Source organism: Carettochelys insculpta, chromosome 10 (assembly GCF_033958435.1).
Source record: "Carettochelys insculpta isolate YL-2023 chromosome 10, ASM3395843v1, whole genome shotgun sequence".
NCBI lineage: Eukaryota > Metazoa > Chordata > Testudines > Carettochelyidae > Carettochelys > Carettochelys insculpta.
In genome coordinates this window covers 43,499,853-43,516,319 of record NC_134146.1, presented here as the reverse complement: position 1 = coordinate 43,516,319, position 16,467 = coordinate 43,499,853, and the positions used below count along the sequence as shown (strand labels likewise).

The 16,467-nt window shown below is 42.3% G+C and overlaps 1 protein-coding gene across 2 annotated transcripts in view; it reads right to left on the bottom strand.

Moving 5' to 3' along the window:
- FXR1 (FMR1 autosomal homolog 1) overlaps nucleotides 1–16,255 on the bottom strand; it is a 58,720-nt gene extending 42,465 nt beyond the window's left edge. For both annotated transcript variants that reach the window (XM_075003726.1, XM_075003727.1), the window contains exons 1-2: nucleotides 16,158–16,255; nucleotides 4,725–4,777 (exon numbers count right to left, since the gene is read on the bottom strand). In XM_075003726.1, coding sequence (XP_074859827.1) covers nucleotides 4,725–4,777; nucleotides 16,158–16,208 — 104 coding nt within the window. In that variant the 5' untranslated portion in view covers nucleotides 16,209–16,255. The remainder of the gene's footprint in view (nucleotides 1–4,724; nucleotides 4,778–16,157) is intronic.
- Nucleotides 16,256–16,467: the final 212 nt, after the last annotated feature.

The window sequence follows — 16,467 nt, the reverse complement described above, 5'->3', positions numbered from 1 at the left end:
GAAAAGACAACAGGCAGTTTCAAGGCAACTACCCTTGTATCCTCTGTGGGGTGCCCACCACCAGCTCTCCCCAACACCCTTTCAGGAGGACAGGTGGACTGCAGCCACATGTACTGGGTCTTCTTCCTCTTCCCCTTATGATTATGTAGTGAGTGGAAAGTGCATAGCATATATGCCTTACTCTTGCTCCCAGATGCTGAGGTAAGAGGCAGAAGAGGAATTCATGTAAGCTGCAAAATTTCTCCTTTGGAGAACAGCAGCAGCAACCCAATACATATAGCTGCAGTCCCCCTCCCTCCCAAAATGATGCTCTTGCCCCGCCCAGCCCTGAGCTCCTCACCCCTGAGCCTCCCCTCCCCCAGACATACTCTTGCTCCCCTACAGCTCCCCTCACCCACAAGCTCCTGCCCTGACTCCTGCAACCCCACATTCTCACACCCTGCCTGAACACCCCCCATCCCTCAAATTTCTAACAGGTACTCTTATATCATACACCCACAACCCCTTGTCCAGAGGTTAGCATGCCCCCAAGGGGTACGATATGACAGTACCGGTAAGAAATAAAATTATTTTCACCCCTGACTAGAACACAATCATACTTACAATCCCTGGTCCACAGATATATATAAACTTAACACAATTTGTTCCCCCTAAAGATACTGCATGCAGTTGCAAAATTTATAACATAAAAAGAAAGGACTTATGGGCTTCTCCAACCTAATTTGGTTACACCTTTTGATCTTTATATGAAACCACTGCCTAGATGACTGTGCAGGAGGGTTTGCAACTATAAAAGTTGGTGGTCTGTTGGACAAATTAGGTTTCTTCCTTGAAGGACAAGCTTTGCATCAGTGTTGGGAGAAGAAAGGTGTTCTGTGCCTAGTCTGGGATTGGTACTTTTACATCTTCAGTATGGAGGCTGGGCTGCAGATTCCCAAGGATTAACAGAGCTCTGGAATATTCTGATAAATGGAATACCTTGTCAGTCAAATTGCTGAACAACTCAGTGCCTGTGAAAGGAAAAATTCTGTTGTGTTCTGTACTTCTCTTTTCATACCTGAAGCATGCAGCCAGAACACCCTTTACATTATCACTACAGTGGCCACTGTTTGAGCTGCAGTATTAAATATCCATGGCTGTCATTTTCACTCCTAGTTATCCTTCAGCAATTATAGATTTTAATACTTCCTTAACATGTTTGGGAGTTTACTGAGACAGGAGAATACTTTGTGATATGTACTTCTCAAATTATACATGGCAATTCACTGTATGTAACTGATGGAGGAAACACTTTCCTCTCAAAGAAATTAAGCCTTTTCAAATTGTAAATCCTTGGAAGACATTCTTATTAGGTTCAGTTACAAAACTTTTTCTCAGGCCACAGAGAGTACAAGTGTCCTGATATTGGACAACTATAAAATTCTCAGATGCCTCTTTATGGCCCATGTATTGTTTTGCTCCCGTTTACTACAAAACCAACAGTAGCAGAGGCCTACTATAAACTTTTAGCTGGCTCTAGGAGGCAGTCACTTATAGATAATGTTGTCCTGTTCAGAGAGAGGAGTACAAAATATTGAATATCTAACGGGCCTCAGTTTCTCCCATATTAGCTGAGCGTATCCGTGAAATGCCTGAAGTTCATCAAGTGCTGGAATTGGAACAGAGACCACCTTATGTGACAAATAACAGGTCTTTGAGAGACTGAAGAACATTGGTTCAATTGTGATGTACTTGTTTCTTCTGTGTTTTGATTTCTTTCCCTCTAATATAGTAGCAAGCTTGACTTCCATAAATGGTCTTGAGGTCAGCACTGCTTGAGAACACAATATGTGTTTAAGTGAAAGATCTGGAGACATGGACCCTAGTTTGCCCAATACAAGCAAGGCAATCAATAGCTAATTAAGCCAAAGTGGTTAGGCTTACGATGTGTAAATATCAAAGAGGTAGCCGAATTACTCTGTATCTTCAAAAACAACAGGAAGTCCTGTGGTACCTTATAGATTAATAGATATTTTGGAGCATAAGCTTTCGTGGGCAAAGACTTGCTTTGTCAGGTGCATGGGGGGAGTTTCAGAGGATTTAAAGAGGGGGTCTCAGTAAAGGGGAGGGCCAGAGCTGACAAGGTCTATTCAGTCAGGGTAGATATGGCCCATTTTCAGCAGTTAATATGGAGTTGTGAACATCAAGAGAGGAGAAATCAAGTGAATGTGTAAGTATGCACTCTGAAATTAGCATCTCTAGCTTGGAGGGTTAAACCATCTTCAGATCCAAGGAAAAGAGGAGGACAAGGTTCCCACCTGGAAGATTTAGAAATAGCGTGCTTGGAAGAGAGAGAGGAAGAAAACATCTCAATTGGTGCTGATCTTTATGAAAGTTCTTAGGAATGCTGTTGCTACAGAGGCACATTTCAGAAGCAGAGGCTCTTGCCCAGTTAATGCCAAACCTTTTCTTGTACCAAACTTAGATGTAATTTTCCTGGTCAAAGGAGCACTGGTATACCGGCTATTTGTGCAAAGTCCAGCCCTGTAGCTTCAACTTTGATCTTCAGGCTGTGAGGTGGTCTACTAGGATTGTTTTAGAACATTTCAGACAGATGCCCTTACATTTTATTGTCCTTGAGAAAAAAAAACTACCAGGTTCAGCAACTACCAAGCAAGGACATGACAGACAACATCTGTGAGGAGAAACAGAAGGTCATAAGAAAGGAAGGACTTAAAGCCTGATGGCTTTGTATCCATCATTATAGGCAGTGTAAAACGCATCAAACAGAATTCATAGAAGAAACAGATTTCAGAAAGGGGAAGAGGAGAAAATTTTAGTACAGAATCAATTCCTCACTGACCTAACCTAAACTAAGGAAATTTTACAATAAAGTGACACACACAAGAACACAAGCATGGCCATAGCGGACTGGATCAATGGTCCATCTACCCTAACATCCTGCCTTTCAATAGCAGCCAATGCCAGGTACTTCAGAGGAAATGAAAAGAGGAGGCTACTTATCAAGTGATCCATCCTGCTGTCTAGTCTTAGTGTCTGTCAATTCGAGGCTTAGGGACAGCCTGCGTATGGGGTTGCATTCCTATCATAACTAACAGCTACTGATGGGCCTATATTCTTGAACTTTTAAAAAAAAATTAACACTTATAATTTGGCCTTCACAACATTGTCTGTCAATGAGTTCCTCAGGTTGAATGCATGCTGTTTGTAGAACCAATACCTTATGTTTGTTTTAAGACTATTGTTCAATGAAATGGTAAGTGACCCTGGTCCTTGTGTTATGCAAAGGAAAAAACATTTGCCAACTCACTTTCTCTGAGAATGTCATGATTTCATAAACTATCATCATATTTTCTACCTTCTTAACATCTCTCTTCCAAGCTGAAGAGCCCCAAATCTTTTTAATCTTTCCTCATATGGAAGACATTCCATACCCCTAATTATTTTTATTGCCCTTTCTGTACTTTTTCCAATTCTAATGTAACTTTATTTTTTTACTGGGCAAACAGAACTGCACACAACATTCACGGTCTGGGCACCTTATAGCTTTTTATATAGTAGCTTTATAATATTTTCGGTATTATCTATTCATTTCATAATAGTTCCTAACATTCTGTTAGCTTTTTTGATTGATGTTATGTATTGAGCAGATGTTTTTCAAAGACGATCCACAAATGACTCTAAGATCTTTTCGGACTGGTAATACTTAATTGGCACCCTATCATTTTACATGTGTGCTTTGGAAAACATCCCACATACATTACTACACGTTTAGCAACACTGAATTTCATGTCACATTTTGTTGCTCACCCAGTCTTGTGAGATCCCTTTCTAACTCTTTGCAATCTCCTTTGGATTTAACCATTTTAAGTAATTTTTTTATCATCTGCACACTTTGCCACTTGATTGTTTACTGCTTCTTCCAGTTTATTTTAAATATGCTGCACAGCACAGGCCCTAGTATCTATCCTACTATTCACCTCTCTTCACAGGGAAGTTGGACCATGTATTCCTACACTTTGTCACGAATATTTTAACCAGGTGCTTCTCCCTGAGAAGATCATCCCTTTTACTCATTACTAGGTCTATCCTGCTTTCACAGATGTTAAGAGAAAACTAGGGGTCCTTCAGTGAGGAGGAGGGAACAAAGCCATGAAAGGCATAGGCATGGTCCCAACAGACACTGCTATTACAAGATTCCAATTCTGCATGCATGAAATATAGATGCACCTGAAGCAGAAATCCACACAGCTATATACTTCAAGAGTACTATACAAAGTCCTTTCAAAATTTGCAATATGAACTTAAAATATTGTTCTAACACACCTTCAAATATCTCATTAAAATCTCTAAACTGTAAAAGGAAGCTTGAACCTGGATGAAAGATAAGCACATGGAATACTAGGAATAAAAATACTATTAAAATATCACAAAGTAGCAAAAATCATATATGGAAAGAGAAGCTTTCCTAAAGGCAACCCTGATAAGAGACCACAAGAAAGTAAAAGTTAGTATCATAATAAACTTGATCTATTAAATTGTGTAGTGTTGGGAAGGCAGTTATACTACAGGGAACATATGGGCCTGTTCTAGTAACTGTATAAATATTAGGTGTTCTAGAAATTGTTTTTTCCAGTTTGAACCAATTACTCAATCTCAATGGTGAAAAGAATAGCATTAATACAGTTTTAAACTACAAGATTGTTCCCCCATAGAACACTTACTTGTTTTCAAATACAACTGTGAGTGAATCCTCATGAACATCTTTGATAAATCCCTGCAAGAAGAAGAAAGTGGTATATGTGATATCTTCATTTTAGGAAGACTCTTGACACAGTCCCACACATTTCAAATAATCAAACTGCAAAATGTGGTCTTGAAATTATTAAAAAGGGGGGTACATAACTAGTTGAAATACCACATCTACAGTAGTTAATGGCTCGCTCCCAAAATCAGAGGGCACATCTACTGGGGTCTCAACAGAGTTTTCACATCTTCATTAATGACTTAGATAACAGAGATATGCTTATAAAATTTCCAGATGACACCAAGAATTTTAGAGCGAGGATCAGAATTCAAAGAATGACAACAAATTAGAGAACTGATCTGAATTCAACAAGATTAAATTCAACAAAGACAAATGCAAAGAACTTTACTCAGGAAGGCAAAAATCAACTGCACAACTATAAAATGGGGGGAAAACTCTGCAGGTGGCAAAATTGCTGAAAAGGATCTGGGAGTTCTAATGGATCACTGAATATTAGTCAAGAGTATGATGCAATGGCAAAAAAAAAGATTACTATCATTCTGTGGTGTATTTATGGGAGTATGGTATTTAAGACACAAGGGGCTTGTCTACACTACCACCTTCCTTCGAAGGAAGGATGGTAATTAGGGTGTTGGGAGTTTACTAATGAAGTGCTGCCGTGCATAGGCAGCACTTCATTAAGCAAATTCTCGCCCTCGGCAACTCCGAAGTACCGGCACATGTCTAGCCGCCGCGCACCTGCTGGTACTTCGAAGTGCCAGGGCAACCTTGAAGTCCCCTTACTCCTCAACCCTCACTGATGTGGTCCCCAACTGAGACACCTCACTCCCCTAGTGCTCTATCCCCACAGAACTAGATCGGATTGAGGGATTGTCAAAGTGGGGGCGCTTACTCCAAAGGTGCCCCCATCTTCACTGTCAATCTGCAATTCAAAGTTTGTTCGCCTAGCTACCATTATGCTAATGAGGCACTGAACATGCATGTTAGCTCCTCATTAGCCTGCTTCGAATTGCCTCATTACCATGGCACCTCTGACAGGAGAATGGTAGTGTAGCAGCAGCCTCAATTGTGATTTGCCACTTACTTGCATTTTGTAAACTAAGGTTACAACACTTTATAGCAGAGGTGGGCAAGATCTGGCCCACCAGGTCTTTGAATGTGGCCCACAGCCAACGCCACCGGGATCTTCAGGCAAGGAGCAGCCCCGGGGCTCAGAGCGGCTGGCTGCTCCATCTGCCTCTCAGTGCCACGAGTAGGAGGAAACTTTGTGTGCTGTCCCCACCTCCAGCACAATCTCGCAGGTCCCATTGGCTGGTTATGGCCAATGGAATCTAAGAGATTATGGTGGGAGTGGAGCAGCCAATGAGAATCAGCCAGTGGAATCTGAGAGATTGTGCTGGGGTGCAGGCAGCTAATGGGAACCGTGGTGTCAGTGGGACCTGAGAGACTGTGTTGGGGGCATAGCAGTGCATAAAGTCCCTCCTGTCCCCCCTGCCCCAGAGCAGCGCAGAGAAGCATATGGAGAAGCCAGCCACTCTGAGTCCTGAGGCTGCAGCAGGCAGGACCTGAGCGACCAGCAGGGCTGCTACCTAGGAGCCGCCCGTGTAAGTTTCTCCTGGCCAGAACCTGCCTCTGGCACCCCATCCCAGGTCACCACCTGTCCCTGCCCCAAATCATCACCCAAACACTCTGCTCCCTCCCTCCCGAAGGTCAAAACTCCTTTGCTGACTCTTCACCCCCTCTTACATTGCTTCCCCAAGCCAGAATCCTCTCCTGTACGCATACCCTCTCTCTGATCCTGCACCTCAATCCACTGTCCCAGGTCACAATTCCCTCTCTCACCCAAACTCACTCTCTCTCTCAGATCCTGACAACCTCTCCTGCACCCGAGTCCCCTATTCTGAGCTCCCTTCTGCACTCAACCTGTGTCACAGCCCTCCTACCCCTTCCATAGAAAATTGTAACAACCCCTTGACATAAATCTCTGATATGTCCAAATGTGATCTCATACATTGGATAAGATGTACATCTGGAATAAATCTTAGGTCATTGCACGGTAGCTCACTAGAACTTCCACCAGATTACAACCTCCTAAATCACTGGTTAGATGTAGCAGTGTGCGCAAAATATGATGCCAATGCAGGCCACTTCACTGTACCCAAATTAGCCTGTAGTTAGCAACCCTCATGTTGTGGTGTACGATTTGCTCTCCCCTTTTGCAATCTCTTGGTTTGGGAATCGTTCAGAATCTGGACATCTGACACCATAGGAAGTAAATATACTTCTTTTCTTTCAGTGGTCAAAGTAACTGCTCTGTCTGTTTCCAGTCTCTGGCCCATGTGTTTGGAAATACTGTTTTCATCTGCTCCAAGATCAGGATGTACACACCTCCAACCCACACAAACATCCCTAAAGACTAATAAAATATGTATGTTCTGAAATAATTTAAGGCTTGCCTACAACCTGTCCTTATTTCCTGCAGCCTCTCTCTGTCTCCCCATTCCACCCCAGTCAACCACCCACCACACAGAGCCTGTCTACCTTTTCTTCCCACACTATAACAAACATTTTAGTTAGGTTGGAAGCTGACTATATCACTGTGAAAATGGGGTAAAAAATCAGTACCTTTCAGTTTAACAGAACACAGCAGAAGAAGTAAACCAGTTTTTGGAGGAGGCTGTAATTTGGGAACACCAAGGTCAAATAACCTCAGATTTGGGTAGTTTAACATTACCTTGTGTCCCTATGATGTTCTGTGGAGATAGAGCACTAGAGGAGTGAGGTATCTCAGTTGGGGACCACATCAGTGAGGGATGGGTCATTTTTGTTTGTTTTGGGAGAGACTGTCCTTCACTTGTGTGGCCCCCAACTCACATTTCTAGATCTGTAGAGCAACGAAGGGTCCTGTGGCACCTTATAGACTAACAGAAAAGTTTAGAGCATGAGCTTTCGTGAGTAAACTCACTTCTTCAGATGCTTCAGACCAGCATCTGAAGAAGTGAGTTTACTCACGAAAGCTCATGCTCTAAACTTTTCTGTTAGTCTATAAGGTGCCACAGGACCCTTCGTTGCTCTACAGATCCAGACTAACACGGCTACCCCTCTGATAATTTCTAGATCTGTGGCCCTGATCCAAAAAAGGATCCCAACCCCTGCCATAAATAAAGGACAATGTTAAGACCATTTTTTTGCATAAATTAATACTTCTTTTAAAACAAAGCTTGGTAAAGTAACACGATAAAGTTAAAATGCTTAATTTGTTTAATTATTTTATTTTTATTAATAATAATATGTCCTTTCTTGCCAGTTATGTATTCCCCCTTATGTTATAGCTTCAGTTGCCTAATAATAATAATTTAGTATTTAAGGGTGGTTTACTGGTGGTCCATGCAAAGGTTTTTGTTCAGTGGTGCAGGCCGCAAGCCAAAAAGTTTGAGTACCACTGCTCTAGAAGATAAAATTACAAGGTCCAATATCTGAACACTAAAGCCAGAGAAATTCAACAGGAGATCAAGTGCAAAATTTTAGTAGTGAGTACAAGTCGACTGGAATTACTTGAAGGATTATGGTGGATTCTCCACCATTACCCATTTAAAAATCAATACCCACCCACCCAAAAAAATAATTTGCTCTAAACGGGAATTATTTCAGGTAAATTATATAGTCTGTGCTATACCACACAGCACAGAATATTAGAACTGGAAGGAGCCCTGAGAGGTCATGAAACCCAAATCCCTGCACTCACCGCAGGACCATGCACCATCTAGATCATCCCTGACTGATGTTTACTTAACCTTGTCTTAAATATCATCACAGTGATCCCTTTCTGGCCCTGGAATTTATGAATATATATGTTTTGTTACTATGAACCATCACTCTACATTTATAGCAGCAACGAAGGGTCCTGTGGCACCTTATAGACTAACAGAAAAGTTTAGAGCATGAGCTTTCGTGAGTTAACTCACTTCTTCAGATGCTGGTCAGACCAGCATCTGAAGAAGTGAGTTAACTCACGAAAGCTCATGCTCTAAACTTTTCTGTTAGTCTATAAGGTGCCACAGGACCCTTCGTTGCTGCTACAGATCCAGACTAACACGGCTACCCCTCTGATACTTGTCTACATTTATAGTAACCATTTTAGATGTTTTAACAGAAATAGACAGTTGCCCTAAATTAAGAGATAATGAAAACATACTAGTTTTCTTAGCATAACTGGGAGGAGCACTCTATCCCAATGACTTACTTAACCACTAGTGATTGTGAAGATAATTATTTCCAAAATTATGTTTTGGCATTAAGCAAACTGTCGAGGGAAAAAAAGGGGCAGTAGGACACAGCAAATAAAACATACAGATAAAGAAAAACAGATGATCTTTAAATAAGCGAATGGAGACAACTACATAGCTCCCAAAAAAGGGCTATCAATGTAAGACAAGCTTAGATGACGTCTACACTACATAATTAAGTCAAATGTATTAAAGTTGACTTCGTAACACTGGGTTTTACAAAGATCGAAGTTGAGTTTCTGCACCTGCCCATAAAGTCAACTAAGTGCATTCCCACTAAATATTAGCCAAAGTTTGACTGTCGCTGCAATGCACTGTGTGTCCCATCCCACAGTTCCCTCAGCCCCGTGGCATTCTAGGTGTTCTTGGTGGTGCTTAAGGAAAAAAAGCCACAAGTTGTTGGGGGTGTGTGATGTCATCTTCCAAAAAGGCATTGCCCTCATTCCCCTCCCACTGACAACAGCCATTTTTCTGAAGTCTTTCCCTGACAAGAGAAATTGTTTAGTTCATCTGCATTATGCTCCACCCCTTGCCAAGCCGTTGTTAAGAGTCCATGCTGGTACTGTTCTTTATTCTGTCCCTTTTTAAAGAACAGTAACTTTAAAAAACAACCTGACTGTACCATATGAACAGGTCACTCAACTACTTTTCCCAGGGTGAAAACACACCAAACAGGTGGGGTTCAGAAGCTGAAGCCCATGATGCTCAAGTGGAAACAACTGACTCCATGCAACAAGAAAAGACTTCACATTATTCTCAAGAAAAGAAGGAAAAGTAGGGAATCCCAGGGGGAAAAGAAGAAAAAGTAGGGAATTGCAGGGGAAAGAAAACCAAACAGTTGGTGGCCTTCAGAAGATGAAGAACCCAAATGAGCTCTGAGCATCCAGCTGACTGTGCCATGTCAACAGGCTGCTCAGCTACTTTCTCCCCGCCACCAGTTAAAACACACCAAAGCGCTCACTGCTGGGACTGTGGCTCCCCAAGTCACACACTCTGGGAAGAGAGATTACGTGCATGCTGCTTCTGAGGGGTCAGCCAGCTGAGTAACCTGTTGACATGGTACAACCAGTTGTGTGCCTTCGGGGGTGCCAGCCCTGAAAATATCTGCTGCGCCCTGAGGAGCCAGCCAATGAAATATTTGCCACTGTGGGCCAGCCCCCCAGCATGTGTTGCCTCTCAGGGGACAGCCAGCAGAAATATTGGCTGCCAGAGGCCAGTCCCCTGGCACATGTTGCCTCTCAGGGAAAAGGCCACAAAAAAATGTGCTGCCTGTTTGGTGTGGAGTGGGGAGGTGGGAGGAGATACTGCATGATACAGATGTGAAGCGCAGAAAAGAAGTTTCTCCACCTCTCCTGCTGAATCCTGTGTAGGGAGGAAGCCTTCACCAAGCACAGGGCAGAACATGCTGCTGTCTGCAAGCATGAACCCCACAGCTCAGACACCACATGGTGCGGGTGAGGTAGCCTGCTGGCCACATGGCACCTGGTGGGGGGAGGAGGCTGGCCTGTACAAATGTGAAGTGCAGAAAAGAGGTTTTGTGGCCTCTCCTGCTAAATCGTGTACAGGAAAGAAGCCTTTTGCCCATGCAGATCAGGACATGCCACTATCTGCTGTGCCACTGTCTGGTCCCCACAGCCAAGCAATCACATAGTGCATTGGGTTGGGGGCTAGCCCGCCAGCCAAAATGAGATCCTGGCTCTCCTGATGGCTCCATGCTGGAGCTCCCTTTCATGGCTAGATGCAATTGCCACACTAGCCACAAAAAAATGAATTCAAATTGCTGGGCTTCCCATTTCCTGCACACCTGGAGAGCAGCAGAGGTGAAAGTGGCCAAAATGGATACATTTTGTGCATCGTGGGATATCTCTAGAGGCCGATAAAAGGTGAAAGAACAAAAGGAGATCAACCTATCTCAAGATATAAAGGGAAACAAGAAAACATGCTACAGTAAACTCTTTCATATCCAGCATTCTATTATCCAGAACTCTCAAATAATTGGCATTTTAATCAAAAGTAAGTTTAGTTACATTTTCCATAAGTACATAATAGTGAAAGTAAATATAAATAAATACAGTAAACAGTATAAATTTACAGTGTACAATACTACTGTGGTTGGTAAATTAAGTGTTCTGCATACGTTGTTTGTTTCTTAATACCTGATCTTGTTTTTCTTTAGTGTTATACATTGCTACGCATACCTCTCTATTATCCAGAATATTTGAATATACAGCAATCTCCCAGTCCCGGAGCTGCCATATATGAAAGAGTTGAGTGTACAAGTCTGTTAGAAGCAAGAGGAAAGCCAAGGACAGCATAGGCCCATTGCTCAATGAAGAGGGAGAAACAACAACAGAAAATGTGGAAATGTCAGAGGTACTCAATTTCTTTGTTTCAGTTTTTACCAAGAAGGTTCATGGAGCCCAGATGCTTAATATAGTAAAAGCTAGTGGAAATGGGGTAGATCAAGAAGTCAAAATAATAGATCAAAAAGTTAAACATTACTTAGAAAAATTACATGTCTTCAAGTCACCAGGGCCTAATGAAATGCATCCTAGAATATCAAATAGCTGATAGAGGAGGTATCTGAGCCACCAGCTATTATCTTTGAAAATCACGGAAATCGGGAGACATTTGACAGGAAAAGGCCAAATAGGCCTGGAGCCTGTGAAAGCAGAGCAAATTAGGGCCATGTTGCTCTTCTTCTCCCTGCCACTGTCTCACTGTGAGACAGTGCGGGTGTGGGGGTGGGGGGGAGCTAACCCCTGCTTGTGGGTGCCAGGCCTCTCACACCAAGCCACCCAGAGGCTCTGGTCCCTTATCTCTCCCACCCACAGCTTTTAGGGTAGCATGTTCCACCATGTGCCCCCCCATGTCACCACTACCTCTGAAAACATCAGCTCAATGTGCAGCAGCAGTCAAAAAAGTGAATAGAATGTTGGGAACCATTAAGAAAAGGATAAATGATAAGATGAACTATCATGGTGTCATGATAGAAATCCATGGTATGCCCATATCTTGAATAAAGCATACTTCTTGAATAATGGTAGTCTAGGATACCCTATTTCATTATTGCATGAGCATTAAAAAATTACTTTCTGACTGAGGACCAGTGACAATTTTAAGGTCTGCTATCTTGTCAGCCATCAGGTCCAGAAACGAATGCTGAATAAACAGGGATTTTAAAAAAAAAATTGTAGCGTTCTTGCTTTCTACTTTCCTACCTGAACACAATAACTTGGAACAACTGTAGTAACAGAGAGTAAGCCATGCTAGTCTATACTATAGGGGCTCGTCTGCATACTTGGCTCAGTCTAATTCTTGATCTTCCCCCCCACCCCTCCACTTTCTAATTTGTTCACCTTGATTATCTTTTTCTGATTTGTCCTCCTTGCTTACTGTTTTCGGTTCTCTGTGTCCTTAAATATCGAGTCTGTTCTGGTCTGGCTATGGTCTGAAGAAGTGGGTCTATCCCATGAAAGCTCACCTAATAAACTATTTTGGAACAACTGTATACAATTTAGTGACTCACAGACCTATAAAACAGTATTGTAAATGCACACAAAATTACATGATGTTAAGGTCCAATACCTGACCAGCTGCCAAGTTTGGAAATACTGATAGAATACAAATACATTACACATTAATCAAGCACCATAGTGTAATTACTGATAAGCAAAATTAGTGATAAGGAAATAAGCATTTTTGATATTTTAAATGTTTTTCCTCTTGGAATTCTTCACAATGCCTTACTTCATCACATGCAAAGTATTATGTATTTGAATTCTCTTCACTAATAACTGGCTGTTCTCTCCCTCTTAATATTTATGCAACTCCCATTAACAGTACAGAAACCTACAAATATACAGCGAAAAGGGAGAAAAAACAAAATCAGCCATTTGAAAATCGTAAGTTTACAGTTAAGATTTTAATAACATATTACCTTTCATTGTGCATTATCATACTTCACAAACCATTTATTAACAGTACAGCTGTACCTCTGAAATGTGAAGTTCAGCAGAGGTGCACAGCAAACTAAAGGAGAATGTATGGAGAGAGAGTCTTCCCAAAGAACACTGAGGCTTGGTCTACTCCAGACAGGTTAAGTTGACTGTAGACATGCAGTTCTAGCTACAGCAAATATGTAGCTAGAATCCACTCACCTGCCATCAACTTACCTGATCATCTTCACAGAGGGAGCTCAACAGGAGAAACTGTCCTGTTGACCTCTCTTATTTCTTGCAATACGAAGGAGTACAAGAGTCAACTGCCCACCCCAGATAGTTTGATTTTGCATGTCTCTACCAGGTGTGTGAAATCAAACTCTGTAAGATGGACTCCAACCTGGTCAATCTTCCATGTAGTCTCGATGTACCCTGACACAACCCACTTTATCGTTGTAAGTGCCACTTGTTATTTAAAGTCTATAAAGAATGCAGATTTTAAAGGCTCATCTGAAGGCCACTGCAAAGAATAATTATCTAGCATTCAACCTATCTCCCTTGACCTCACCATACCGTAGGTCCCAATCCTACAAGTTGTTCCAGTAATGGACCTTAGCTCACATAAATGAGTTTGAGAGCACAGGGTTTTAATTTGTGAACTTCTAAGTGAAGAAAGATGAGAAGAGTACTTTATTTTCATTGGATAAAGTAAAAATGACATAGAACCTTGTTGGGCAATGTTTATTTCAAAACTCATTTAAAATTGGTTTTGGAAGTTAATGATTTATGAGTTACATTCCAATTATTATATTACAAGGACTAATCATCAAGAAATCATTGTTGTAGCATACACTATAACCGGTTACTCTTTTTAAATAAACTGATTTATATTGTGGTAAGTATATTTTTGATCTTTTCTATTTTCAGAAAAGTACAATAACCATTCTAAGTTATGTCATTCAGAATACACATATGAAAAATTCTGTAATGACGAGTCAGGGACACAAGAAGTTATTATGGATTCCTGATACAATGCTCATTGCACTAAAGAGTACAGAGGTAAAGTAAAACATATAGCAAATTTGAATTTAATAAAGATTTTTGTAAGCATTATTATAGCATAACTGCAGTTAAGTCATTTTATACAACTATTTGTAATATAATTACACGATTGTTTTACTCATCTGTTAGCTTGACTTTGTATTACATCTCATGAAATAACTCAGGTATACTGCAAGAGTGAGACAAAATTCAGGACACAGAGTACAACCCTCAGATTTCAACCTGCCATCCTAATACATTTTTCCTCCTTTAGAAGAGCTTAATGTCTTTCAGACATTAACCTGAGAATACACTTATTTTACCTGAGAGAATGATCCCCTTGTAAGTCTTGCTACGCTACCACTATCCGAAGACGCTGACTGAGTAAGTCTGATTACTCCCTCCCTCCTAAGCCCAACAGAAACATTGATTTAGGTCCCCAGATATGCATGCAATCTTTGCTTACTAAACATGCAACAGTTCTGGCTATCAGCAGATGTTATTTCACCATATTTATCTACCAAATAAAACAGGATCTTCTGAAAGAGTGTGTGGGTATGGATCACAAGGTGTCCAAAAGCCTTCACTCAATACATTTCAATCCCAATCTTCAGAAAGAAACTGCAGTAAACCTAACCCTTAATAACTGGACTACATTCAGTATGAGATTTCATTCTTCCCTCAGTTAAGTGGCTTTCCACTGTAACTGATCATTTCTAAGTAAAATCCAGGTATAGGTTATATCCCTATAGTTCATTACTTTTATTAACTGTCCTTCACAGAGCTAAATACATGACACAGATCCATGTCCCACCAAATCTTTCTTACTTACTCACTCATCTTTCTCTCATGTTGAAGGATTTTAGTGTATATGCAAATCTGACAATCTCAGGAAGACTTAATATTTCTTAAACTGTCTAACTCTAAAATCACCAACAGAATAATTTATTAGGTGATGAACTTCACAGGACAGACCCACTTCTTCACATCATAAGAACATAATCAACATGGCTATCTCTCCGTCTCTAACATCACTGTTGATTTGAACAAAAATTCAGCACTATATATTATATTAAGAGTAAAAATGCATTGTCTAACTTTTTTCCATCAAAGTCTCTCTGACTAGTTTATCTAGTATATATTAAGACAGAAACTATTAAAACCAGCTAATGATGATCCTTAAAACAACATGATTACATATTATACAATTTTATCTAATCAAAATCCTTAAACGTAAACAACAGGAAACTTGTGAAAGGGCAAATAAATATACTGTGGAGCACAGTGGGCTACTAGAAACCTATCTTTAGATGGAAGTGATTCAGGGAGTCGTGAAATGAGTGTTCACAATGATGGCTGCAAGCAACTCTCCTGTAAAGGAACACAGACTGCTCTCGCTATAAAAAGAGCTGGAATTCTCCAACATCGCAGGCCTGGCTCAGGGCAAAAGACTGACAGGCAACAGCTGAGAGTATTTTATATTGATCCTGTAACATCCTGGCATACCAGGGAGGGTGGTGGCGGTGACGGAAGCTTTCTGATGACATAAATGAGCGTCCAGTACTTAAACGTTATATGACATATTTCATTTTCGCCAATTTAACCCACCCCCGTGCTCCACCAAGAGCCTAATTCCTGCAAATATTAAACCAAATCCTCATCCACACCCCCTCCCCAGGAATAAATCCTTCTTCCTTCGCTCAGCTGATAAACAGCCAATGAAACCTGGCTCCCCCTTCCACCTCACAAGGTACTAGGCCCTACTTCGAGAACAAATCTCATCTACACGCCCCCAAACCCTACCAACACACGGGTCTCTGCTCCAACCCCTGCTCCAAACGCTCTTCGCCCGGAAGCCCTTCCCCGGCGCCCCACCCGCTTCACAACCCAACCAACCCCCCGCCCCTCCGCCCCAAGCACTCGCACCGCAGTCCGCTCTTCCCCACCACCCTGACCCAGGCACCCTTCCCCAAACACCATTGCCCCGCAGGCCCGTCCGCTCCCCCCTGCCCGTGCCCGGGACTCCCTAAAAGTCTATCTGGATGAGGGACCAGCCGACGCCGGGGCACAGAAACCGTTACCCGCCCCGCTCCCCTCACCCGCCGCGCCCCCAGCCGATACCTTGTAGAAGGCCCCGTTGGAGCCGCGCACTTCCACGGTCAGCTCCTCCATGTTGAGACCGCAAAGGACGCCGGGACGGGCTTCTAGAAACTGTCACCACGGGGGAGGGGGGGCGCTCTCTGAGCTCCCTCTCGGAATCCTGACACACTGCGGAGCGGCCCAGCTCCCCTGACGCGGGGGCGGAGTGTTCCCGCTCGGCTCCCGGCCCCTCCCCGCGCACCACAGCGGCTAAGTCCCTCGCACGCCGGGGCGGAGGGTAGGCCCTTCCGAGCTTCCTCTTGCCACTCGGGTCTTCTCCGGCCTTCCCCGC